General features: G+C 44.2%; 1 protein-coding gene and 1 long non-coding RNA gene across 5 annotated transcripts in view; one reads left to right on the top strand and one right to left on the bottom strand.

Moving 5' to 3' along the window:
• Positions 1-27756, bottom strand: part of LOC135244213 (uncharacterized) — an 84251-nt gene that overhangs the window by 45721 nt on the left and 10774 nt on the right. The gene's annotated exons all lie outside the window — the stretch shown is intronic.
• Positions 2785-27756, top strand: part of arhgap27l (Rho GTPase activating protein 27, like) — a 34143-nt gene continuing 9171 nt past the window's right edge. For 3 of the 4 annotated variants that reach the window (XM_064316507.1, XM_064316505.1, XM_064316504.1), the window contains exons 1-7: positions 2785-3130; positions 7613-8564; positions 23865-24473; positions 25066-25275; positions 26324-26404; positions 26751-26954; positions 27614-27700. In XM_064316507.1, coding sequence (XP_064172577.1) covers positions 7689-8564; positions 23865-24473; positions 25066-25275; positions 26324-26404; positions 26751-26954; positions 27614-27700 — 2067 coding nt within the window. In that variant the 5' untranslated portion in view covers positions 2785-3130; positions 7613-7688. The remainder of the gene's footprint in view (positions 3131-7612; positions 8565-23864; positions 24474-25065; positions 25276-26323; positions 26405-26750; positions 26955-27613; positions 27701-27756) is intronic. The other variant, XM_064316506.1, reaches the window with a different exon arrangement.

The raw sequence follows: 27756 nt of genomic DNA, 5'->3' as shown, positions 1-27756 counted from the left end.
ACGCGAGGATGTGAGCGATTCCTCTCCCGGTCGGGAAATGAGATAGTCAGCGCACAGGAAGAGCAGCACAGCTGCCTGTTCAGAGGAAAAGCAGCGTTTCCTCCCCCTGAGATGGAGCAGGGGAGAGAGACAGAGAGAGGGCGAGAGAGAGAAAGACAGGGACAGACAGAGCGAGAGAGACAGAGACAGACAGAGTGAGAGAGAGAGACAGGCAAAGCAGGAGAGAGACAGAGAAAGAGAGAGACAGAGAGAGACAGGCAGAGTGAGAGAGAGAGAGAGAGAGAGAGAGAGAGACAGGCAGAGTGAGAGAGAGAGAGAGAGGGAGACCTGCAGTGCTGGCGGGTCACATAGCCAGCCAGAGCTATGCCACCGTGGGCCTGTTTGCTGTGCGCCAGAACAACTTTTTTCTGGGCACCAGTATTAACCAGAGTTAATTTCTCAAACCAGGAGTTTTTAATACAGCCATTAGTAAAATAGATAATTACTTTTCTAATTACTTTTCTGTAGCAGACTTGTGAATGACTTTGTCATTGTCTTGTCATTTTCGAAAGCACAGCCCTTAATCTATCCTGTCAGCAACTGCATGACAATAAGTGGGAAATTATGGGGCTGTTTTCACCACATCTTTTGCTGTTATACTCCCATGTAAACAGTGGCACATGCCTATGGCAGGGGTGCAAAACAAAAAATCACCTTCTGCTCTTGATTATTTAAGTGGCTCAATAATATATTGATCAACATTTGTATAAGCACCGGCTATAGCAGCAGACTGCAAGTGTATCCTAAAGATTTTACTGTGCTCAAGTACAGGAGTGAGCCAGCATAGTTTATAGAGTTGTCAAAACACTAAAACTAAAGTCATTTGTTGCACTCTCAGAAATAAAGGTACAGTGGAGGTACATTTTTGTTCTTCAAGGAACAAATCTGCCAAATGTACCCTAAAAGTACAAAATGTATCACTGTAATGGGTCCAATGTATCTATCGGGTATCACCCCAGTGACAAGTGTTTGTACCTTTTTGGTGCTTTTTTTGTATGTCAGATTAGCTCAATTAATCTTTTTCTGATCGCTGACTTATTATACCTTTTAGTTCTAAGGGGTCACTTGCTTCCGGTCTAGACAGAGATTATGGTTCACTGCAATTTTAATGTAAGGCAATTAATTTTTATTTTTCCTCAGCTATGGGCCATGCACTGTACAGTATATTCGTATTGTGATTTGAAATGTGAAAGGAACTTAAAGTACATTGCAGGAATTAGGAGTAGCATGTTTGACAAAGGAGAGAGGCTTCACAAACACCATAGTGGGTGAAACTACAATGACTTGGTTTAAACAATCAAAAGCATTAGCTTTTTCCACATTATTTCACAACATAATGGTTCAAATCAGTGAGTCACTGATAGCATATGGTTGCTCTGCCCATTTTTTTTCAGTTTGCTAAACCCTTTGAATGGTAGGTTGTTTTTTTAATTCTAAGTCAGTGTTCTAGAACTGTGTTGCTTGCAGTGGTGATTGTGACATCAGCATTAGAATGTTCAGTTGAGAACATTCTAATCACATATTGGTGATCTCACATAGGGTCAGCAGAGCCCCAGTTCTCCCATTAGCAGGCCATGGCTGTGGTCCTGACACTGCTGGGGTTTGAATTTTCGAGGGTCTGATGGGAGGCATAAACTACCGCACACTCACTCCTTTGCTTGAGTGATCCCCCTGCAGTGTGCAGTGTCGGTGTTCACAGTGAGTGTTATCAGATATCATGCTGCCAGCAAAACACTGCACAAGACTAAGGAAGAAAAAAACTGAAGCCAGAAGGGTGTGGATCAGTCACCAGGGTTATTAATAGTGGCTGGATCATCGCCCTTGGCAACTGTTAATATTTAGTCCCAGTTTCCCAGTGGTGTGGATCGCCTTCTTCAGTAATGGCAAAACTGACAGTCCAAGTGTGATCATTTAGTGTGGGATGTCCAGTTATCCTGTGAGCACCATGGAAAGACGGACGCAACGGCAGCAAGGCAGGGAATGCTGAAGTCTCCTTGTACGGTAAGTTTGGGAATTCTTCACTTTTGTTGGGTGGCTGAAACCTGGTAGCTGGGGTTTCCGAGTGAGCATTCCTTTTCCTGTGGGAGGGAAGTCCACTTACTTGGATCCCAGTACAGTAACATAGTGGGAATCTCTGGACAATGTGGCTAATTTTCTTTGCACAGCAGGTTGTCGTTTTGATCAAGGTTGAACACGCTTGAAAACAACTGTGAACGATTACTGCTTTGTATGACCTCACTAAAAATTAGTGCGTGTGTGTGTGTGTGTGTGTGTGTGTGTGACAGAGGGCTGAGACAAAGATTTCACTAAAATGGTAGTGCTCCATCCTGAAGCCATATCTGAAGATGTTTTTTTTTTGGGAGGGGAGGCAAAAATGAAAACAACATCATGTAAAAGATCACAAGTTTGCATTCCAGACCAGTAAAAATAACTCGCCAGTGAGATTTTACGAATGAACATTTGAAAATTGACACTCATGGACACAGGAACAAAGAGCTGAGGGAAAAAGAACAGGACATTGGACAAAAACGGTAGAAGGAAATGTTTGTGCAACTTTGTAAACTTTGTTAAAATCAAGTGTGTCAGTAGATTGAGAGTTAGAATCTCAGCCCAGGGTACTCTTGACCCGCATGCCCCCCCCCCCCCCCCACCACCACCACCCCCCGCCAACCCCCCTGTGTTCCTGTCCCTGAGTTCTTCCCTCTGAAGCGGTCGTACGCGTGGTAGAACAGGAAATGAGTGCAGACGAAGGCAGACAAGTTGAAACTGGCGTGCACGCAAGACGCAAACACACATTCCCACACACACGCGCAGACTCACACACACGCGCAGACTCACACACGCGCGCAGACACACACGCACGGCAGCTCGAGGCTTCTCAGATCTGCGCTGGGGCTCTTGAGTTTCAGGTGGAGAGATCGCAGGGGCAAGGGTTCCGCGAGGGAGACGTTTTGGAGAAGGGGATTCCGGACAAGGAGTACAAGAAGGAGAATGACCCGTTGCTGAGAATTTGCGGTTTACTTCTTTTTTTTCAGAAAGTGCGCAAGAGGGAAATTAAAAACAGGATGATCTTGTCGTCCTCTAACTTGAGGTAATAACTTCTCTTTATTTCTTGCATTTTTTTTACTTGCCATTTCCCTGGTAGAAGCTCTTTGTTGATCTATGGAAGTTTTGCTTGCTTTAGAACCGGTCTTCTGTCCTGTTTATTTATTACAGTCAATCACTTTTATAACCTATTTGCGCCTGTGTTTGTCTGTGCTGCGCCTCACTCTTAGTTTAATAAGAACTTATTTCCTGTGTTTTGATTTCTATTTTCTGGGTGGAGAGACATCTTCCTACCAAAATGTGACAGCAGTTAACTATTTGGCAGCAAATTTTCTAGAAAATGATTATATTCAAAAATACATAGCAACAGGCAATAAAATGTGTGCAGAAAAAAATGTATTTAATTTCTATATATATATATATATATACATATATATATGTATATCTATAAACACACTATATATATATATTATATATATATATAATATATATATGCACACACAATATATATGAAAGGTGAAACTTTCGATAAAGCAGCTTGCACACAAGATATTTTGGAAACAATATTCCACATAAATTACATTAAGAAATGAAATCACAGAAAATGTCCTCATTTCAAAATCATTTCAAATGAGAATTTTACTATTCCTTTTTAAGTATATATGCATAATTAAAAAGGAGCTGCAATTAGTACCAGAAGGGTGTGTTTTTAAAGGCTGCAGAAGCAATGTGTCTTACGCTGTGTTAACCCATTTCCTTATTACACTACGCAGCACCACTTCAGGTGCTTTTTCCATTGGTCAGCTCCTAATATCTGATCATAAGGCCTCCTGCCGATCTGGCCTCCGCACTCTAGCCTGGTTTGGCCCAGTTGGGCCCAGTTCTGCCTGGCCTGGTTTGCTTTCCTCACTCTCCCCGTGGTGACACGGGGAGGTTTACCGCCATCGTGTGCCACCCAGTGTCTCTCTCTCTCGCGCTCTTACTCGCCCTCGTTTTTTCCCCAGCGTTGCAAAAGTTGTTTTTTCTCTCTCCCTTTTTTAAAATCAACTCCGAGGTTCAGACTGTACTGTGTACTGTGAAGACCCAGCATTCCTTAGACTGTTTTTTTTGGGGCGGGGCGGGGTGCGTCTCCTGTCCCGTCACGCACACGGTGTACATTCCTGCAGGTCTCTGACATGCTCACAGAGGCACGCCTCTAACCCCGCAAGGGATTCACCTCTCTCACTGCACCCCAGCCAAACAGAAGGAGCACATCCAGTACCAGACCTGGGTCAAATACGTATTTGTTTTGGATTCAAATACTTTTCTACGCTTTACTGATCTTGTCTGGTGTATTGAAACCAATGAAATACTCTCAAAAAGTGCAAACCCCGCCTTCTGGTCATATTGGCAGGTTCAATTACACCAAGCAAGATCAACAGAGCACAGAAAAGTATCTGAATCCAAAACAAATATGTATTTGACCCAGGTCTGTCCAGGACCCACTCTTCTCACAGCCCACTTATTCAACCGCTTTCCTTTTAGCCAAACAGAAATGAAAGTGGGCCACACGAGGCAACCAGTCTAACCCCACGTGCACTAATTATCCTAACATCCTGTGTTTACCTTGGTTTATGAGAGAAGCACAGGTATTTAAAGCAACTTGGCTGTGTTAAATCCGGAATCTCGGTGGACGTTAGTTTAGAGATGTAGCTTTTGCAGGGTTAGGGTGCAAGCACGGCCCTGTTCCAAAATGGACATCCCGCCAGAGCTACTCAGACAGTAAGGTTAAAAGGAGAAGGAAAGGCTTCCGGATTTAAACACTGGCTGAATGGGTATGGCCTCCTCCAATTGTTTTTTGGACTGCGTCATTTTCAGCTTGGGGGGTGGGGGAAGGGGGCGTCCTCCGAGCTCACGGACACCCATGGCCCTTTTCTTCTCCAACGTGGCAAGGCAGATCCAGACCTTTACAGCCTTTTTTATCTACAGATTTTTAATTTGTTTGGTTGGTGTTTTGTGTGTGTGTGTGGGGGTGAGTATACATGAGGCGGCTAGAAGATTTGCGTTGTCGTATGTGTCTTGTGTGTGTGGGGTGGGGGGGGTGGGTGTTAATAATACTAGAAGATGAAAAAAAAAAAAAACATACTGTGGCAGGCCTTAGTGATCTTCGTAAATCTTTTTTATCCACAGACATTTGCCACAGACATTTATAACAGCGTTCCAAATCTTTCCGTATATCCATGCAGCAACACAACTTAATATTTTTTCTGTCTATGTATAGAGGATGGGGTTGGATGAAGAAAAGTGGAGAGGTAATTAATCGTATACACCAGGGCATTATCTGGTGTAAACCGCGCGAGAGAAAGGGAGAGAGAACGTGTCGGTAGCGCAGGTCTCAGTGCTGTACGGCACTCCCCAGCGGGTTTGTGATCCTTCTTAAAACCGCGGCGGCCGATTCGCGGTTCTCAGGCAGGGAGTGGCTGCTCGCACAGGTCAGGCAAGTTGGAGCAGGGTGCCAAATGCGCGGATATTTCCTTCGCGCTTAACACGGCTACTGCTCGGAGCAGCGTTGGTACCCCAGTTGTGAAAGCCTGATCTGGCTAACAGCACACAGCCGTTAGCGGCCAATTGCAATGCCTCTGTATATTTACTTATTTATTTATTTGTTTATTTATTTTTAATCTTGTCTCATTTAACGAAGGGTCGATGACTCATAAGAAGTGTCGCTGTACTCTACAGAGATGACAATATGCTAAATTTAAAGCAGTTGTGCTTTAAACAGGCTATTTCCTGTCATTATAATAGTCCTCACACAACTCTCACAATAGGCCGAACAAATATCTGCTCTGCTTCCTTTGTTCTGCTGATTGAAACAACATTCTGGCAGAATGGATTTTCTGCGTCTGTACTTGTCCATTCTCTCACACTTTTTTTTTTTTTTTGGGGTTTCATTCCTTAAAAGTTGATTACACTGCACTCCTGATCAGATTTCCAGTTATACCTGTTCAACAGGTGTGACGCTACTCTCTGTTGCTTTTTATGACAGCTGTAACGTCCAAACCCAAACTGCTCAACATACAATGGATCGCAATTACGTTTGGCATCAGATGAAAGAATTCCTTATGATAAAATGTGCATCAAGATCAGAACACCTTCTTCCATTAGAAGAAAAAAATCATTTTACAGAACATTAACTTAAATTAAACTTTACATAAGCGCGACATTACAATATGTCAAATTTCGTGTGGGGTTGGAAGACGTAGGATATGGCACATCCGTGCCTCAACAACACTTCCAACCCCACACGAAATCTGACATATTGTAAAATCGCGACAAGACGAAGTGAGACGACCGGGGAGTTACAGGAACGCAGTCGTAGGCATGTGAGAAAAGCATCGCAGCCTGGCAGCTCGCTTCTCACTGCGGACACATTCTCTGTAGGCTACACGCTTCCGAGTTGAATTACTCGGAAATGCTAGGAATTTACTTCTAGTGACATGGCCACTGCAAACACAAGGATCCATATCTAATCCTCACATAACTAATACCTGATATTTTGTTAGATTAGTCGAGTAGGTCTTTAGGATAGGTGATCATGCTGACGGTGCTGTTGATTGAGACACTTCCTGTTAAACTGTTACTGGTTCTATGATTGTTAATTATGTGTCAACAGACACGTACAGAGCAAACCCTGTAATATGAGCCTTATTGAACCTGTGTTTTGTAGTTGTCAAATGACCATGATATGCACTTTTGTACACCGCTTATGTAGCGTCTGCTAAATAAATGTTATGTAATGAGCGACTGATAGATCTGTCTCCAATGTGTGTAGCTTACATAAGCAGGTCACTGAGGTTAGATCGAGACAGTGCTGACTGTTTTATGTCAGGCGTGTTTCACTTTTTAGAATATATTTTGCATTATTATTCAGAATGCCTCGCTGTAATCTGATATGCCATATGTATATTGTAAACTTAGAAGTCCTTTTAGACCCAAAAAATCAGTGAGGCTTGGTATCTGTGTGATCAGCTGCTATATTTAGTCGATGTAATGCTGAGAAACAAAAACCTGGCTGATCTTGTCACAGCTCTGCAAGAGTAGGACGGGCACTGCTGTTTATACCTATAATGTTTATGTGTACTGTTGAGCAGTGGGGCCACCTTGCATTTTAAAAAGGACTTGCTCTCCATAATGCCAGACAAAACCCCTTACTGAATCTTTTTTTTGTTTGTTTTTTGAAGTGCTGACATTTATAGGAAAGCGAACGCATACCATTTCACGTCTAACTCGGAGGAGAACATTTTATCAAAGTTGTGACTCTGACAATTGTGGATTGCGGGTCTGCCTCTGAAAGGGCATTAGACTGTTTAGCATGTTCTGGAGTTAAACATTACCTCAGGATAATGGGTGTGGACTACAGCAATCGTCAGACTCGTAGTGTGTAATGTAAAGTATGCTCAAGGTGTGGAGAAAGCTAGTGTTGGTGCTGCAGTTGGTAACCAGGTTTTCCCCCGCCACTCTAAGCTTTTCCTTTCTGTTTCGTTCCCAGCTCTGGGATGGTGGACCACAAACCTTGACCACTCGGTAGGAAGGTCCCCCCCCCCCCCTTGGGGTTGGCGGTCAAGATGATGGCTGCATCTGGCAAGGGCTTGGTGCTGGTGGAGTTTGAGTATGAGTACACCAACAGGGACGGCAGCGTGGTGTCCATCAAGCCCAACGAAAGGTACATGCTGTTGGAAAAAACCAACGACCACTGGTGGCACGTGTGCAAGGACAAGCGCGCCAGGCCCTTCTACATCCCCGCCAAGTACGTCAAGGAGCTGCCGTCGGACTTCCCCTCCCCGCTGGACTTCCTCCACCCCGCCGCCCCGGAGCCGGCGGTCAGCAAGAGGCCGGCGGACAGCGCGGAGGAGGGGCCGTGCGAGGTGACCATCCGGGTCCACTCGCCCAGACGCCGCAAGAAGAAGGAGAACCGCATGTCCACCTTCGGGGTTCCGCTCGAGGTCCACGACCCGGTCCAGAAACGGGGCGGGGTCCCCGACCCGCCGCACTCGCGCGAGGGCTCCAAAAACGCCAAGAGGTCCAGCGCGGCTCCCGCGGAGCTGCTGGTCCCGCAGTCGCCGGAGGACGACCTGCCGCCCTCCCTGCTGAAGTCCAAGGTTCCCAGCTTCAGCCCCGCCGACCCTGTGATCAGGCCAACCCAGGCCAAGCCGGTGGAGACGCCCACTGTCAAGGACCTGGAGGTCCGAGAGCTGGTGGAACATCCCAAACCGCCCGTGGAGTTCGATGACCCGCCCAGGCCGGATTCTGACCTATCGCAGGACTCTGAGAATATTTATGAAACCATTTCGGACATCCAGGGCTTGAGGCTACAAGATTCGCCCGTCACAGAGACGGCTCCGCCCCTTTCTCCAGCTCCGACTCCGGTGCTGGTGCCAGTTCCAATTCCAGATCCGCCCCCTTCGCTGCCTCCACTGCCTCCGCTGCCTCCTGTGTCACAGGTAAAGCCATCGGCTACAACTGTCCCATACAAAACAGTCCCGCTGTAAACAGCTGTAAATATTATGGATAGAACAGACTATAATGTATTTATAATGTTCAGTAATGTTTTATTGCTGTTCCAAAAATAGATATATGAGTACATAAATAAATGTCTTCATAAGAATACCTTAACACATTTAATACATTGTTAACTTGCAAAGACAACTGCATGTTGCAGATAATGTAGAAACGTGATAGGGCACAATTATTATTTACATTATTCAATTATTGACATTTCGATTTTAAGCAAAGTAGAAATTTTAAAAAAAAGGAAAAATAAGGAAGACAAATGTGACCACAAGGAGGTGCTGTTTGCTTTCGAATGCTTATTAGTTAACCAAACTAATATAAATAAAAGGTAGCAGTTTTCGATGTGACTTTGGAAACTTTACATTACAATTAATTATTTAGATCTTGATGTCTTGGGTGCTGTTGAAACAATTGGAATAGTGTTAGAATAAGGAATACTGGTAAATAAGAATAAGTAAATGACTGAAGCATTTACCCAAACATTGCAGGACTTCATACTAGGGTTTTAAGAATCCCTCTGTTAAATATTTTCACTGAATTCATGTTTGTATCATAAACAAACCAATATTAGTGAGAATTCCTCACTCCTAAGAGCACGCTCAAGGAACACTTTCCTGAAATATTCACACTGTTGTAACAACAACAACAAAAACATTCTAGCAGCAAAGAGCATTTCCTCTGCGGTGGTTGTCGTCAATATAAAAGTTTGAGAGTTCACTCACACTCAACAAGTTCTGTGGCTGCAACAAACAAGCATTTTAGATGACAAAGAATGTATTTACAGCACACGAGAAAGTGTGGCTGTACCACAGTGACCAGCAGGAGCTCCAGTACTCTTTTGTGCTCTCTTGAGTTGAACCAGAGTCCAGAAAAACATGAGAGTTCCTGTGCTTTTGTTAATAATAAAGTTCCTGTGAAACCCAATAGTGTAGTGGTGCAAAGGGGGGGGCGGGGTAAATTATTTCCATTTCCAGCAGAAATAATGAGGAAAAGGGGTCAGCTGTGCTGGGGAAATGACATCACTAGCGGAAATGACGAGGCAGCTAAAACAGGAGAGCTGAACTGTATAAAACAAATGAAACTCAAATTGTTTTGTGGAGTCTCAGGAAACATGGTAGATTTTGGCTGTAGTGGAAGATACGTGGAATCTGATCTCGAGTTCTCGGGCACCAGTGAGCTAAAACCAGTCCAATGACCCTTAATGAAAGCAAACAAACCGCTGGGCCTTCCTTCCCTTCTTTCCCTTCTTAAGACATGTCCCAGCAAAGGAAACGGACATTTCTCAATGCTACCTGATCCAGTACAAAGGGCCATTTGTAGCAGACTGCCAAAATAAAGGTTATTCAATTAAAATAATTCATTCAGTTTTTAAAATTCTGAAAGGACAGTTGTGAAGGCAATACTGTGGTCAGTCGAACAATTAAAATAAGGGATTAGGATGACTCCATAGGAACCATAGACAAAATACAATAATGGTGTTCCATCCACAGTGAAGGACTGCACTGGGGAGTGCTACTGCCGTGATTGTGTGAGCAGCGGCACTACACTCACCTGGTCATTCATAACGCTTCTTCGAATATACGAATAGGCTTTTGAATAGACATTTTGTGTTTGAACCTGTGGTCCTGGGCTTCAGAGTTTTGTTTGGCTGAGGGGAGGTTTTTGAGACCTTTGTGAATGAGGGCGCTAATGTGCTGCACAGTTCAAACACCGTTTCCCGTCTAGGGGCGACTCACAGTAAGCAGCTCCTCTATTGTGCTTGGATAACTGCTCCAAAACATATATTGTCCCTTTTTTTCTGGCTTTCTTGTCCTGCTTTTATACGACTCTGTGAAAGACAAGACTGAATTAGACTAACCAAAGCTCGTCATGAGTGTGCTTGCTCCCAACAGGCATTGTGCCTGCTTCAGTTTTTTTTTTTTTCACTTGTAACTTCAGCCAGTGTAGTTGCTGTCTGTCAACTAAGTATGTCACCTGAGGACTGCTTTAAAATGAAGTGCAACTATTGTTCCGGCGGTGGTGTTAGTTTTTGCCTTTCAGCCACCTTGAGGTAAAGCTTCCTGCCTCCAAACTGTCATTTGCGCGGACGTATTGAACGTGTTGCACATATCCTGGGTTCCAGTGCCGGCGCTAGTGTCCTTTGGGCCCGTATGGAAAGCGGGTGAAATGGGCCCTCCACAAAGAACAATATTGGGAAATTACCGAAAAGAGTTAACCATGACGTAAAGTATATGATCCCTTTAAATAGAGCTACAGTATCTCCGCTTTGACGTTAGCCTATGTACCAGAATGCTTTTGAAAACAGTCACGCAATAATCAGGTTACTTTCAGTTGTGTAGTGGGGATTTTTTTAGTGGAGGAACGCTATTTTAATTACGTCATCACACATCGCGTTATAATAATAATATGACTGTATTTATACGGCACATTATAATACAATGTCTTCTCAAGTTATGTGGGCATTAAGCATCTCTTATTTTCAGATAAAAACACTGATGGATCAACAAACAATTACAAATGCCACAGACCCACACAGACACACACACACCCAACCAAATAAACTGTTAAGATAATCGCCAGATACAAAAGTGAGAAGGTAAACAAACTAGCTATTGTATTAAAAAAACTAACATCATCAACAACATTCATTATGCTACTGTGTGCAGCATTGCTTCATAACCACACAAATAATCCCAATTAATAACTATAGCTTTAGCAGACTGCAGAGTAGACGGACAGGATCCGCGGACTAACTCACTAACCGTTATAGAGATGCCGTGCGTGTTTGTTCTGGGATAACGTTACCCTCTGTTTAAGTTGAATCTGACGCCAGTGACGTGGACGGTGTCGCCTCCGGTTGGGGTGCATTTACCGTGGATGGTTCAGGCTCCAGGGAAGCCTCAGCTTGGGGTAACGTTACATCTGCCGATAGCATTACTAGCATCGTCTCCAATAGAAGCGGTGGGCGGCAAATTCGCCGCTGGTGCTGCGCCTGTGAACCACGTTGATTAAGCCTTTTTGGCATTTCTAGCCTATTTTTCTGTATTTTCAAGTCTTCTTTATTGTCTTTTCGCTTTTGAAAGCCCGATTTTGAGAAATAACTGTCAAAAAACGTGAAAGCTAAGTTAGCTAACGTTACTGTAATCTATGTTCAGTGATGCGCGCAGCCGCGATCAAAAACATTCAAATAATGACAAGATAATAATGAAAGCTGCTATTTGACAGAGACCCCCTGCGGTTACCGGGCACGCCCTCATTATCAACATATTGCTTTCTGATTAGACAAAATGTGTAGTTACTTTTCAGAGCTGAAAGTTTGCGAGTATTTTGCGCAAAGGCTATTCAATGCATTTCACCCACCATTTCAACGGGCCCTATGGGCCCCTGGTCAAGCTCGGACCCCCGTGCAATTGCATGCGTTGCATACCCGCTAGAGCCGGCTCTGCTGGGTTCTTTGTCACAAGTAAACCATCATTCTGTGTGCGTATTTTTAAAAGCTCTCGCGCACAGCATAAAGCCCGGTCCACACCGCTTACCTCACATGTGCGTGTCGGATGCGGAACCTCTTGCTTTTCATTTCGGCGCCCATGTTAACAGGTTAGAGCAGCCACACAGCCTGCGTGAGACGCATGTCTGAGGCGCGTCATCTAGAGTTTCGGCGTGGAGCCTATTTTTCACGCGTGAGGCGCGCGGTTCTCAGCAAAAATAGACAGTGAAAAGATCTGTTGATAGTCATATTGACATCATACCAGCAACATTACATAACTGACACCTTTCACTATAGTTTCAATGTCTAGGCTATATCTGAATATGTCACAGACATGAAACAAATGTGAAGAGGGATTGCTGCATATGTTTTATTTATTTATTTATTTTTACAATTGAGCACACGCTTCTTAACCCTTTTCTGTCTAAACTAAATATAAATTACATTTATAATGAAATGAAATCAAACATTCTATTATCGATGGCCATTATCAAAGGCAAACTCATTGTAGAAAGATATAGGGCTGGCAGCAGCAGCACCGTAGCAGCAACGCTGGCAGTGTGGACACACACACACATGCGTGCGAGCCGCAGCAATAATTCAGCCTTTCACGGCCAACACGTGGAAGGTGAGCGCAGTGTGGCTACAACCATGGCAGCGAGGTTCAGAGACCGGTGCCAGTATTCGTGCTTATTTGGGGACCTCAAAAAGCAGCGCTCTTTATAAAACCTCCCCCTAGTGACGGAGTGAACTTTAGCCTTTGTTGTTTGGGGGCTTGGGGTGCAGTGGAATGCGTTCTGAACTTCCTGCGACGCTGATGCTCTGCTATTTCGGTGGGATTTACAGCCACGGAAAACCACAGGCCCTAGCGCTCTAGTCTCGTTATGCACTCAAACACAAATAAGGTGCTAAAGACCCGAGTCACCTCCCATGCCCTTTGCCTTCCTCTGTTAAAGTGCACAGTGTGTCTTTTGTAGCCTTTATGGCCTAAGAGACTGGAATGGGGCTGGGTTTATTTTTTGCCGAAGGGGCCCCCTTCCTTCCTACTCCCTAATCTGTGACTGTGCAGTCCCACACTATCACCCCAACCTACGATCTGTTTACAAATCAAAGGAGGAGCTACTTCCTGTTGGCTCCGTCCGAAACTCTCCCCCAGGGCAAAAGTCCCATACAGGTATACACCCCCTTAACTTAAACAGTCATATACATAGGCTACATGCATTGCATTCGCGCGCCCTGGAGAAGGCGAAGACTTGATTTCGTCGCAGTGTGTAAATAAATTTATTGGGATGAACTGTCATTTGCATACCGTTATCACAGCGGAATTTTATTCAACAAGTTAAACTGAAAAAACGACTTTGCGACATCACAGTTCCTGCAAATATTCTCTGTGGGGGTATGGTGGAGCAGAAAATAACTGCCTGTCTATTGAAGCGTTCTGCCCCACAGCTGTTTACTTTTGTAGGCCCACCGACTGAAGCGAGTTTGCATTTCAAGTGATCTCATTTTTCTTTGGGTTACTAGGCTAAAACGCACGTTTTCTTTAATTGGATTAGCGACAACATGACCCGTGTTGCTGCTGAACGTCCGTAGTTTTGTTTTGGATTAATTGAACACAAGCGAAGTTACAAAGTGCGTTAAATTCTAAAATAGGTAAATACATATATTTGATCATCTCTAAATAAACCAATGTTAATGCTGTCGAATTTTTTTCGACAATGTCATGGAATCCGGCCTGTCTGAAGTTGGGAAGGAAAGAGTTAACTCGAAATGAAACCCTTACAACCACTCCCAAAAGGTTGGTTTCAAGTCTACCTGGCTGCCGGTACTAAACGGAAATTCGCGAGTGTGACGAACACTGGTTTCTGGGTTTCGATTTTTATTTTTTTTAGAAATGTAAAATTATTTTTGAGTTATTCCATAGATTTGATCCAACACAGGCTGTCGAAAAGCGTTTCATAGCTTTGGAAAGCTATCAGCATACCTGCGTATTAAGGTATAGACTCCACCTCGTCGACTGTAAATCCGTGCACGGAAGAAGGACCGTGTGGGTGGAGACGGGAATACGGTACTTCTTGTTTGGTTAATTTATTTTACGAGCATTCCGAACAGAATACTTTATTAAATGTATTACGTTTGTTGATATGTTCAATAGACTTTTCTCAGAGTTGGCCTCAGAGCAGTTACTAGGCTACCACACTTTTTCATCCTTAGCACCAAAGCTTTTTAGGGTCCTTTATCCAGTTGGAAAGAAAACTTTATGATCAACCCAAAAATGGTTGTTGTGTTGCGAGTAGGGTATGTGGCTTCCAATGGATCAGTAGCAAATCAGTAAACGTGCATTCATTAACTTGTGACAGTATAAGCCAGCTATACATTTCATCGAACGACTGATTTTAATTGTTTGTATCGGTTGCTAGGACTGATTACTGTGAAGCTCCAAGAACTTTCAGTAGAAGGAGCGTTTAGTCTTCAATTCAGAAAAAATGTGCACACTGCAGATTTGCGCTGAAATCTGTACAGGCACGTGTACAGATTTGTACAGGCTCTGCATGTAAAGCCAGGTCTCCTTGGTGACCTGGAGAAAGGCGCAGCTCAGGCGCGGTGCTGTGTAATTGTGGTCACCCCCTCTAGCTCAGATATTCAGTTACATTGCCTAAGTGGAGAAAAGTCTCCAGACGAACTTCCAGTCGTTGTGAGGTTATGTATTTCTGACTGAGTGGCACGTGCGTCTGTCACAGGTGTGACATTGCAGAGGGCATTTTGCGTTTAATAAATAGTGTGTGCCAGGTATTTTGGCCTTTGTGAATACGTTTCTTCTCATTTCTGATTGGAACAATCTGTTATGTCTCTCATTGTTGTTTTAGATCTGTTTTTGTTTTGTAGTAATGGAAAATTTGCTTCTTTTTTGGGTCATTTTCTGCGAACTGGTAGGATTTTTTTACTGCGTAATTATTCAGATGTTTGGTGGGAGTTCTGTGATGAAGATAAAGGCATAGTTCACTTTTTTTTTTTGTGGTTTTTAATTATTCTTTCAGTTTTAGCATGTGTTTTTGTTTGGTCCAGTCAGTTTTTTAAATATATATTTAGAGAAGTTTCTGACAACCTGCCAGCTGTACCATGGAAGATATAGGGTGATCCAGGGGTTTGTGGTCTCAAGCAAATAAATATGCCTCAAGTAGTGCCAGAGCAGCAGCATTATGTTTCCTGGGGCTGGACATATGAACAGATAAATGTCATCGTGTTTATTCACAATTACAGATGTAAATATTTTTATTTTATTTTATTGTGCCATAATTTCTTTCCTTGAGTGCAGCAGCCTCCGGTTGCAATGCCACAGAAAACAGTTCCTACTGAAAATATCAAATGTCATTATTGTCAAAAAAGTAATAATACAGTACATATGAACAAGCCCTCTAGGCGTAATGCGACTGTACAGTGTCTCCATGGAATTCTTGCCACGGTGTCCCCCATTGGCTGCCTCCTGAGTGTCCTCTCTCCCTTGTGTTCTGGGTTGGTAGCCATCACAGTGAGGTCATATCCTCAAAAGCTGCTCCATTGTAAATGTAATGACCTGGAGTTATGATGTCACAATTAAGGTCCTAAGGTTGCGTTCACACCGGATGCATTCTATCGGCTTGTAACAATGTAACAGTGGACACGGAAGAAATTCATTACAAAATAGTGGCTAAATTTCAATCAATTATTCAGACCAGACATTTGTATTGTCCATTCGGGGCCATAAACACGACCTGTACAAATAATTTGAAAACCGGACATTCCCGTTCAATGCTGGCCGTGTGGTGACCCTACTGTTTTACCTCCTTGAGCCAATTCACTTTACCACTCTAAAACAAACGATTGCATTTGACTTGCTATGGCATGACATGTTTAAAAATCAGTTTTAAAAAATTGGGTCAGACCTAATTGGTAGCCATGTTACTAATTCCCATCATAGATTGAGTTAGTCAATCCCAGTGACAATGGAAACCCTGAATGCAGTTATAATTATGTGGTGCTTTAACCTGGGCATGTTGCTGCTTATTGGAAGTGGCATTATTACTGTAGATTATAGTACAGCGACAGTATGTTGTCTGTACAGTTGATGCAAAAGTAGTCAGTTATCAATGACGGGATAAATGAGGTAGGGCTTTATTTGGCTCAAAAGCAAGAATTGGCCTGTACTGTGCTCAATGTCAGGTATATCTCTGTCGCTGCTGTTAATATGTTTACACAGTAATTACTGCAGTTCATCTCCTGACTTTAAGTCTATGGTTTTGGATGCTGCTTAGGGCTACTTTTACTTTGTGTTGCACTGTGTCAGCATTGCATAGAGTGCAAAGAGTGCATGAACTCAGGCTTTTCTCCAAGAGCCTTTGAAACACTGACAATGCCTCGCATGCAGATCGACTGTTGCTCTCCATGACAGTTCTCTTGTGTCGAGCATAATCAGATTAGGAAAATGACCCTGGTTTTACTTCTGCTTTAGGGGGCCGCCATTTAAGGAAGCGGCGGAGGGAGTGTGTTCAAAAAAAAAAAAAAAAACACAGCCCGAAAAAAGTATGCAAGAGCCGGTCACGGCGATATTGGGTTCCATTGTTTTGACTAAGATAAGGCCGAGGGAGGCTCACAGGGTTGCGTAAGCAGAGAGGAAGTTGGGGAATCGAAAGTTGGGTCCCTTTTGTAAAGCTGGGGGGCACGGTGGCGGCGGGGGGGGGGGGTGGGGGTGTGGGCATGCCAATTATGCAAGCGGAGTGTTCCCTGAGTCCCTCTCGCATCAGCCTTCACACCTGGCACTGGAGAACAGAGCTGGGCTGACAGCTGGGGCTGCTGACACTTAAGCCTGACTTGTACTTTGTCGCACGGCCATTTCGACAAGTGTCATGTAGCAAGAATGAATGTGTCGCACAGCCTTTTGCATTTATACTTCGGCAAAGGGCTGTGGAGAAGTTTGTGTTGTCTATGGTATCGAGACGTCAAACTTCTGATCTGTGAAAGCATTGCAGCGGCCGGTGAAATCACAGAGAAATAGGGGAGGAATAAATGTTGTCTACTTCTACTTCTGGTTGAAAAATTTGTGCAAATGGAAAAAAGAAGGTGGCCTGTCACTCAGATAAACCGAAAATAACGACGTATCCATGATAATGAATTTTGGTGTTTCATTTGGCTGTCCAAGCAACACTGAAAATACTTCTTTTTTGTCATGCGACACTTGTCGAAAGGGTCGTGCAGCGAAGTATAAATCAGGCATTAGCATTCCATGAGCTAATCTGGACCCAGAATGATGATGTCATAGGAGGTGGAGCCAATCAAATTTATTCCTGCCAACTCCGAAGGTGCCATTTTGGCTCCAAGCAGCGTCGTCTTCATTCGGGTTGACCGGTCGCTAATGCAGTTGTGCCTCTGCTACAAAGATCTGAGGTGGAACCAAGTTTTGGGAGTGCATGGCCCTTCCCCCCCATTTCTGGTTTGGGTGCTTTCCCTTTTCACCACTAAATGGGAGAAATTTTGCAAGCTACAGTACTGCTCACACCACAAAGCATCATGCACTTACTTGATTGTGTGTGTCTCAAGCTCTTTTTCTTCATCAGAGTAGATTGTTTGTGTCAAATATGAAAATAGAAACTTCATTTACTCATGTTCACACAAAGGTGTTTTCCAAGGGTCCTTTTGTGCACTTCAGTTCTAGCTTTAGGGAGAATCCAGATTCACACGACAGACAGCAGAAAAAGCAGGTGCAAACTGAACAATGGAAGTTTTCTTCCCATTTGAATCGGTTTGGTTTCATGTACTGGCCTTGTTTGGATATTCATAATTGCAGATAGAAAGTGTGGGGAATACATTATGTTAGGGGTTTCTCTCTTTATCCTGTCAGATGGACTTTTATTTATTGCAACAGAGAGAGGTGTGGTTTAGCTGTGAATTTTGAGAAACTTGGCTATGAACTAGCAAGCACCATTTGTCCGCACTGAGGGTTCTTTTGCTGTTGCGCAGGAGTTCTGCCTCAAGCCATCGCCATTCTGGGCTAAGGTCAATGACAAACAAGCTGGTTTGGAGGCTTGGCATAGAGACTTTGCCCCTGTTACATTTTTGGGAGTTCTGATAGGACCTTTATAATAAGAGTACTTCATTGTTGTTATATATCACATTTCAGCTCACAATCAGCTTTACATTAAAGGAAGGGAAACTCACCTCAGTTACCACCAATGTGTAGGATTCACTTTGCTGATGCATGCACGGCAGCCATTTTGTGCCAAAACACTCATTTCGGATCACTTCTGTATCACTTCAGTAAACCTCAGTGATAATAGTAAGCCTGATTGCAGTTAGAATTATTTGCTACTTATTGGAAGTGGCATTATTGCTGTAGATTACAGTACATTCGCAGTACGTTTTCTGTGCAGTAGGTCCAAATGTGGTTAGCTGAGCAATGACAGGATAAATAAATAATTTGGCTCAAAAGCAAGAACTGGCTTGAGCTGTGCTCACTGTCGGTTATTCCTCTGTCACTGCTGTTAATATATTTACACAGTAAGTACTGCAGTTAATTTCCTAATGTATTTGCACAGCACATACTGCAGTTCATCCTCTGGCTTTCGGTTTGTGGTGTTGGAAGCCGCTTAGGGCTGGTTACTTTCACACTGTTGTCATAGCGGTCGCTAAATGAGCCGGTAACCGAAACCCAATTGCGAGCGTGTTTTTCACAGCGTAAGAGGCAGCTGCCCGCGCGCGCGCGGTCCATGGGGAGTCCGGGGGTAGTGGAGTGCAGTGCCTATCCAGAAATCATTAAGCCAAATGAATCTCTGGAGGTTATATTCCCATCGTTTTCTTACGGAAGGGGAATGATCCACAGGTGCGAGACCCCTCTAAAAGGGAACTCCATCTGTTGGCCGTGGTAGTCTGAGTAAGCACAACTTCCCCTGGTGTGTGTGTGTGTGTTTGTACATATGAGTATGAGCACTTGCGCTCACACACGCACACCACACACACACACACACACACACACACACATACACACACACACATACCACATGCACACACATACACCACACACACGCTCACACAAACCACACACACATGCAGGCTGTTCACTGTTCTCTATTTATGCGTGCAGAGTCTGTTACTGTAATTGGTAAAATCTGGAGTACTGTGTGTGTAAAAAAGGGGGGCGTGGCTTCTGCCTGAGCCAGAACTATGTGCTTGTGAGAGGGGGGCTGTAGCTCTGTCGCGGCTCTGACCATGGCTGACATGGTCCTCCCAGCTCAGCAGAGCTTCAGGTCCAGAGCCCTGAGTCTCCCCTCAAAGGTAGGACATCATCTCCTTCTGAGTCCAGTGGCTTAGTCTGGGCACATCTACATTATATTACAGTACATTACATAATTACATTACAGGGCATACATTACAGTACATTACATAATTACATTACAGGGCATACATTACAGTACATTACATAATTACATTGCAGGGCATACATTACAGTACATTACATAATTACATTGCAGTGCATACATTACATTACAGTGCTGACATTTGGCAGGCGCTCTGATCTAAAGCTACTTACAAGAAGTGCATTAATCTGGGTCCATCTACGTATATGTGCAATATAATTCTGTGTGTATGCATGTGTACAATGTATACATATGTGTATGCATATGTGCAATGTAACTATGTGTATTCATATGTGCAATATAAGTCTTTGTGTATGCATATGTGCCTGAGACAAGTGTAATATCAGTTCCAGGGGTTTCTTATAAGACCAAATCAGCATGCCAAATCTCATTGAAATGAGATGATAATGCAGTCCAAAAGTGTGTTGAATTTACCCAGACATACCCATTGGTAGCCTGTAATCTAGCATGTGCCTGGTTTAAAGCAGGCCTAGGGTAGATTTTGCAGACTACAGCTCTTCAAACATTAGCACTGTTTTCGAAATACAATTTTAAAAAAAGGAAAATATCTTAACCTTCATATGATTGCAATTATTTATTCTGTTTGTGTTTATGTATTTTATTAGTTGTATACAGAACTGAAATGTACATTATGTAAGTACTGGCAATCTTCTGGAGAAAATATAATTAAACATAATCAGCTATGAAATGAATGAGGAATAATATTTAACCACCTAGAAGGTTAAAAGTGACGCAGGTTTAATGGAGGAACTGAAAAACCTTTTGTCAAGAGCCTCAACATGAAGAAGTGATTCTTACTTTCTATATGAATGACCTCTCCTGAGGTAAATACTGTAGGTTTCTGTACCTGTATATGGAGTCTTCACAGTTCACTCACCATTCAAAGTGCATTTCTCTTTTCCTCTGTCCTTGCTAAAGATCCCAGCTGTGTGGTGTCATTGTACCCCCCTCAGAATGAGCTGCAAGCATCACTCAGATAGGAATGGAAGCAAAAACATTGCAGTTGGGTGCTGAGAGGGCCAGAAGTCTCTTCCCGTTAACATTTTACATTTTACTCATTTAGCTGAGAATGTTATCCAGAGTGACTTACGAAGAAAGGCCTAGATTCATAAATCGCCAACTAGCGTGAGTGGGGCGGGGGGGGGTGGGGGGTGGGTCCACATATATGGCTGTACTTTCTCCACAGCCACACATTCTACATCTGCGTATAATAGTTTGAAAGATTGTGCTGTAACGTCGGTACGAAGACGGAGTGATGCTGTGGGAACGTTTCAAGTTGGCCAGGAGGAAGAACAATAAGTAGAACAGGACAATGTCGCACTGGAATTTCCTGGTAGCGTTAGCCTCAGAATTGGCATGAATGAGCCAGGCAGAACCTTTGCTTTGATCGTGTGTTGATGTTGAGCTCTGTATTATTCAGGTGACCACATCAGATACCACATCCCGTCACGTGTCCTAGATTTCTTATGGGCATTAATTCACTTCTGTTCTGGACGCAACACTGATTGGGGCAGCAGTGTAGTATAATGGGTAAGGAAGCCAAACTTGTAACCTAAAGGCTGCAGGTTTGCTTCCTAGGTAGGTCGCTGCTATGCCCTTGAGGAAAGGTACTTAACCTGAATTGCTTCTGTATATATCACCTGTATGAATGGATACTTGGTTTAAAAAAAAAAAAAAGTGGGAGTGGAGCTCTTGCTATTGAAACCAGTCCTTACTGTTTGTGTGCATGCCTGTGTGTGTGTGTGTGGGTGTGTGTTTGTCTCCATAGATACAAATGTCTACACTTTTATAAATCTTTTATTTAATCTTGCCGCCAAACTGAATTTTCTTATACCACTCGCGCGTTAGACTTGGCTAAATCTGATCCAATACTTCAAATATTACCATTTATGTTAAACCATATACACCCCCCCCCCTGCCCCCCCAACAAAAAATGCAGTACAGTGGACTGAGAATGTGGCAGGCAGGATAGAGCAGTATTGGTAAGGCTGTGTGGTGTTTCATTCACAGCACCCTTCAACACAAAATTTACTTCTGCTGTTACTGTGCATGGACTTGTGGTAAAACCTGTTCCTGTGTTTAGACTGCACTTTTGGTCCAGTTCCGTTGCAGTGTGGTCAGGCCAGATGCACTCATGTCAAGATCGTTATGGTTAGGCTAAATAAAACGCTTGCTCATTTGAGCGCACCTGATCTGATGAGGCATATATAGCGGTACGCCCTTTTTGACTTCACGTCTTTTCAAATGTTTTTTTCTGGTATCTAACTGCATCGCGTGAACTGTAGGGTTCGAGCTGATGTTTTAAGGCCTTGCCACAGACGTACGCGTCGTCAGTGTTGCACAGAAGGGAATTCTCAGGAACAACAAAAAAGGCATTTTATTTAAACAAACACTACAATAATAGACAGTCACATGAGGTTCTGAACCAAATTTGGCAGTTAGTGAGTACACTTACAGTACACACTGGATAAGAACATTCAGTATGCATTAAAAATACCAAGGGAAAATGCAGACAGAGAGAGAGAGAGAAACTGAGAGTGAGACCAGGAAATGGCGTCAGTCATTGTCCCTGATAATGGGTGGATGAACCTGGCTGGGGGATGGGGGCGGTTTCTCAGCCTCTTATTATTATGTTTTTTTAACAAAGACTTCCGTGCAGCTTTATAGTATCTGTGCTGTAGGGCCCGTGTCATGGAAACCTTCTCCTCGCTGGTGCAGGTGACACGTCGTTTGACACGTTATTGTTATGATCTGCGGTGGCTGACACACCCTGGGAAGGAATTATTTTTCATTTCCTCTGAGCAGAGCATTTGAAGAACTGACATTGCTGCTGTCATGCTGTGAGCCCTGTATGTCATGTTATAAGCTCTCTATGTCATGCTAACAAGCACTGTATGTCATGCTATAAGCCCTGTATGTCTATTTTTTTTTATTTTTAAACATTGAAAATCATAATCCATCACTACGTCTCCCTTGTGAATAAGCTGTAATGACACGTTCGAGAACGCGGGAAATAATTCAGCTGATTTCGGAAGGAGACGCTGTGGTTTTGCGCGGCACTGATGATACAGAGGTTTCCTCCGCGGCTGTAACTCCTCACGAGGGCTACAGAAGCAGGTCCGTCAGAACTCTGAGAGAGCCTTGTGTGTATGTCATCTGATCCTCGAGCCTTTGAGGTTCTGCACAATGATACTCCCCATTCCCATTCTCTCCCATCCTTTCTCATGCGGTCGGGTAAAGGTGCAGTTACCTGTACGGGCCGCAAGCTGAGACGGGATGGGGGGTGCGGCAGGGCGTAGGGGTGGGGTGTCGTTCAGGCGTTGAGTTTTATCTCAGAATCCCTCTGCAAACATGGAAAAGGAACTGAAAGGATTGTTTAGCTGTGTGCGTGTGTTTGTGTGTGCGTGTGCGCGTTCGCGTGTTATGCATCAGGGCCATACTGTGCTCTCATTTTAAGAGTATTTGCTCCTGAAACTTGATGTGTGCTAACTGGAAAAATAATTTAGGACATCTACTAATTGGGATGCATTAATGTGCATCTAAATTTTTATAATTAGAAGCACAAGTGCTCCTTGGTAAAAAAAAAAAAAAAAAGCTAGCATAGTGCCATGCTTAGGTCTGTAAATTCAACTGTTGGTGGGATTGAGTGTTGGGGTATTGTGGGTTTTCATTTAGTATTTCTATTGTTTTAATGCATGGACCTCAAGTGTCAAATCCAGTGGTTTTGGGGCTTCATCAGTTAAGTGTTTTATTTGCATCACTGATTGGCTAAAGAGTCTCTACACCTTATTTTAGAGGCCTACATTTTCTACTGATAGAAACGGAGACCAGCAGACACTGCAGTCGTCCAGGACTGGTGTGTGAGATCCCTGCTTTAACGTATCTTTAAGGTGTTCGCCCATGAAAAAAAAAAAGTATGGATATTTACTTTGTTTCTAAATGCATGAACATAATAGGGATTGTGATTGAATCATTTCTTCCCAAACATAGGTTGACTGCCAAGACTATCAGATTGACTACCAAGTTAACCACTGACTGTGGTGCTTTATTTGGTATTTGAAAGATATGACTAGGATTCAGCTTTAAACCAAGGCTTCTAGTTCAATCACAGTTTCAGTGTGGCTGATCAATAATATCCTTCGACTGACATCACCTGACTACTCATCAGAGATCTGTGATTTGAATAAGAAAGATGCATACATGGATGACTCATGCAAATAAGTAAGCCCGGCAGTATTATTAGCTTTAAATAGCTGTGATATATGTGCCTCGCATAGTCATTTGTTTATTACATTTATTTGATAAGACTGACCTCTGCTCCCATTTCTCTGCAGCTTGAGAAAACCAACCCTGACACTGCACTGTACGTCAACATATCAGAGCTGAAGAAGAGCGCTCCGCGGCTGGCCCCGCCCTCGTCCTCCTCCCCCGCTGCGCCCCGCCACCTCTCCACAGATTCGGAGGAATGGGAGGTGCACACTGACCAAGAGAGCGGGAAGGAGTTCTACTACAACCCCACCTCAGGGCAGTCCACCTGGGACAACCCCCGCAGCCCCTTCATGGAGCCTGATTCCCCCCCGGTGGTGCTGTCCTCTCCCTCTCCCTCGTCCAGCCCGCCCTCGACTGCCCCCGCCACCAGCCCTGGCCCCGTTCGTAGCCCCGGCCCAGCCCCTACCCCTGGCCTCACCCCCGCCCCTGCCCCCGGCTCCGCCCCTGCCCCTGGCCCCACCCCCACCCCCACCCCCGGCCCCACCCCCGCCCCTGGTCCCGCCCCCGCCGTGGGGGGCTCGGACTGGGAGAAGCTCCTGGACGAGGCCAGCGGGAGCCATTACTTCTACAACCACGTGTCCGGAGAGACGTCCTGGGGACCCCCAGGGTTGGAGTCCCCCCCACCCGGGCCCACAAAGCCCCCGGGCCTGACAGAGCCCCCGCAGGACGGTCCGGTACGTGACACCTTCCTAATTCCACCCTGAAGGGAGTTTTGGCTGTGTGTAAACAAGCACTCTGGAACCCCTCTTTTCCCAGAGTGTGGATTATACACAGATTGATAACAATACATTGGGGTGATCAAGATCTTGATCTTTACATAGTGCTCAATACTCTGTAGCACTGGTTCTTAAACTTTTTAATATTGGGACCCAAATTGGAAATACTTTTTGATATCGGGACCCAAATAATACATTTAGTAGCTTTCTGTCGAGTGGACTACAGGCTCATTCCGGGACCCACTTCATACACTCCCGTCACCCATTTTGGGTCCCGACCCATAGTCGAAGAAACACTGCTCTATTGGCCAGGGATGACTCCTCAGTAGTTAATTTCCTAATTCAAGCGTTCACTCACCTCATTTCTTGGCTTGAAATTGGTTGGGTTGACCTGTCCTAGAAGGATGAATAACCTAACTTTGTAGTGTAATCAACTCTATTTTACTGTATCTATTGCACTGTACGGAAGGTCTTGCTTAGGTTTAATTCCCCCTCCTTGTTTCCCTGTCCTTGATGCCCCGTCTTTGATTCCCCGTCCTGTTTTCTCCAGCCCCCCCTCCCCGATGAGGACTACCCCGTGGAGGACGAGGAGCGCTCAAAGACACCCCCAAAGACCTTCCCCAAAGATTTCACCTACCCCCCTCTGAAGCGCTCGGTCATCCCGCGGGTCAGTTTGGAGACTAAGTCCCCCGCAGGTTGGACACGTTCGATGGACCCAGATGGCAAGATGGTGTTCACCAGCGAGCACACGCAGGAACAGGTAAGGAGGTCACATGACTTGCGAGTGAAGGTGTGGCTCCTTTAAAATCAGAGAAGAGATTCTGACCTTTTAAATTTTTCCCCAAAATTGGTTTCATCTGTATGGAATTAATTTTGTTTTAAATGCATGTCATAACAGCTGCATTGTACACTAAGGCAGTGTGAAATTTTGCTGGTGTGAATGTCTGTGGAAAGTGAATGATGTACAGGTAGAAAGATATTTTTTCGCATGTCTCCCACCTCAACCATGTGCTTGTAAACCCTGCCCTTTTGCCATGGCATAATATAGAAACCATTTGCATAAATCGAACCGGACCATTTCCACACAGCTGATAAGAGTAAAAATTCCATTATGAGTTTGTTTTTTTTCCTCCGTTGTCGTGTTATCTTTAGTCTTTTGGACGTTAGCTTCTCTTTGTGGATTGGTGGGAACAGCGTTATTGCCGCTCACACGCATTTAACCTACTGCTTCATGTCTTTTCAACAGCAACAACAGCCTTGTCCCAACTCAGACACATACGTTTCATATTTGACACCAGTTTTATGATTCCCACCCTTCAAGTCCCACTAGAATTTCTCTTTTGTGCTTTTGTGGTTTGTTTCTGCGGTTATTCCCAAGGAAGTACTGTTGCCTGAGACGGGTGAGACTCATGAATGAGGCCTTTTTAACTCTTTAAGGTGTGAGATCGCAGCATTCAAATCACTTATTTGTGATCTCTAGCAATCTGGAAAGTGAAAGCAGTGGAGTTCTAGAACACTGACTTAAAATTTTGAAAATAACTGTTCCAAAGAACCTGCTCTTCAGAGGGTCAAACGAGACCGATTCGCGTGTGTTTTAGTAGCACACGGCCTGGTTTAGAGATGTCACAGATTAGCTTGTTGACGTTAGCAAGTGTCCACTGTTTTGTGCATGTCTTTATGCCCTGTCAGTTTATGCAAATCCGCAAGAAAAAAATGGCAACTACCTGCAAACGGTCCCTTTTGCAATGTAGACAGCGTTTTCCTTCAACCTTTTCTCTTCTAACTTGAAGTCCTCTTGTTTCTGGCAGTGGATCAAGTCGATGGATGACAAAGGACAGGCGTACTACTACCTGAATGATGGGTCCCGGTCTCAGTGGAACCTGCCTGAGGTAGTGAGGAGAGCCAGTGTTAAATATTTGTTTGCATTATGCTCCTTCAAATAGGTGCTATCAAATTTTAGTTATTGTATGACAGCTAAATAAGTATTAATGTTCTAATGTTTTTAGTGATGTCTGCTGCAGCCACGTAGAGCTCTCTGTACTAATGTGCAAGTGCTTCCTTGCATTCGAACAGCTTGCAAAATAATAGTGAATTTCTACAGTCCTTTTGGGTAGGGGCGGGGGGGGTGGAGGAGTTCTGTCCTGTTCTTGCATGGAGAAAGCAGACATGTTATTACATAAATGCTAAGCTGTAGTTTTGATTTTAATGGGGATGTTGTTTCCTTTTGCCAATTTGATCGCTTCATGTCCTCGACCAACCCCCCCCACACACACACCACCCCACCCCACCCCACCCCAGCTTTCGGTGACCGCCAGCTCACCACCCAAGGTGGGGAATGGGGTTGACTCCGAGGGCGTGTCTGTTTTGAAGAACTGGAGGCAGTCCGGAAGCTCCTCCTCTTTCACCCCCTCCCCTTTCAGCCCGCCTAAGGAAGAATTGGTGAGTCAGTCAGTGTGAGTGACAGATATACCTGTCCCGCTCAGGTGTGCACACCACCCCCCCGTTACCTTCAACAGGAGCAGGACACAGCCCGGCTGATTCTGCTTTAAAAAATTATTTTTTTTAAAAGTCACATAATCCTGATGAAAGCATTGTACTGAGGACCGTGGCTCTGTGTACAGATGTGCATACGTAAGATCTGGCACTCCTGGTTAAACTGAGTCCTGTTCAATTAAATGCCAGTCACTTGTCGTTTTTTAAACCAACCGACCAACCAAAATTTAGCTGGCTTTACAAGTTGTCATTTGTTATTGTAATAGAATGCAGTAATGTGGTAATACTGGATGGGTGTTGCAGTAATGTAATGCCTGTTTATTTTGAGCTTTTGCTTTTCACATGACTCGCAACAACCTTGTCATGCAAGCAATATCAAGTTTTTCCAGATAAACTGCTTTCCCCTGGGTTTTAACATTTTTGACATTTAAGTTCTCCCTTTTATTAATTTTTTATTTATTTTTTTGTTCAAAATGAGCCCAGATCAATTTGAGGGTGCTGAGCCCCTTACAGACTGCATTGTGTTTAATGGGCTTCATCTTATTTATTGCATGGTGATGATGTTAACTCCCTCTCCCTCTCCCCCTCCTCCTCCCCCTGGGTAGAAGTTCTTCCCCAGCCACATGCGAAATATCTCGGACCAGGGCAGCGATGCATCCAGCGCAGGCAATTCACCAGAGTTACTTCATCAGGTGCGTCTTTTCACCACCAGGGTTCCTGACGGCAGGCCTGAGATGAGACCAGATGT

The sequence above is a fragment of the Anguilla rostrata genome, chromosome 17 (assembly GCF_018555375.3).
Source record: "Anguilla rostrata isolate EN2019 chromosome 17, ASM1855537v3, whole genome shotgun sequence".
NCBI classification, from domain to species: domain Eukaryota; kingdom Metazoa; phylum Chordata; class Actinopteri; order Anguilliformes; family Anguillidae; genus Anguilla; species Anguilla rostrata.
Note: the sequence above shows the minus strand (reverse complement) of the source record. Positions and strands in the feature narration are given on the sequence as shown.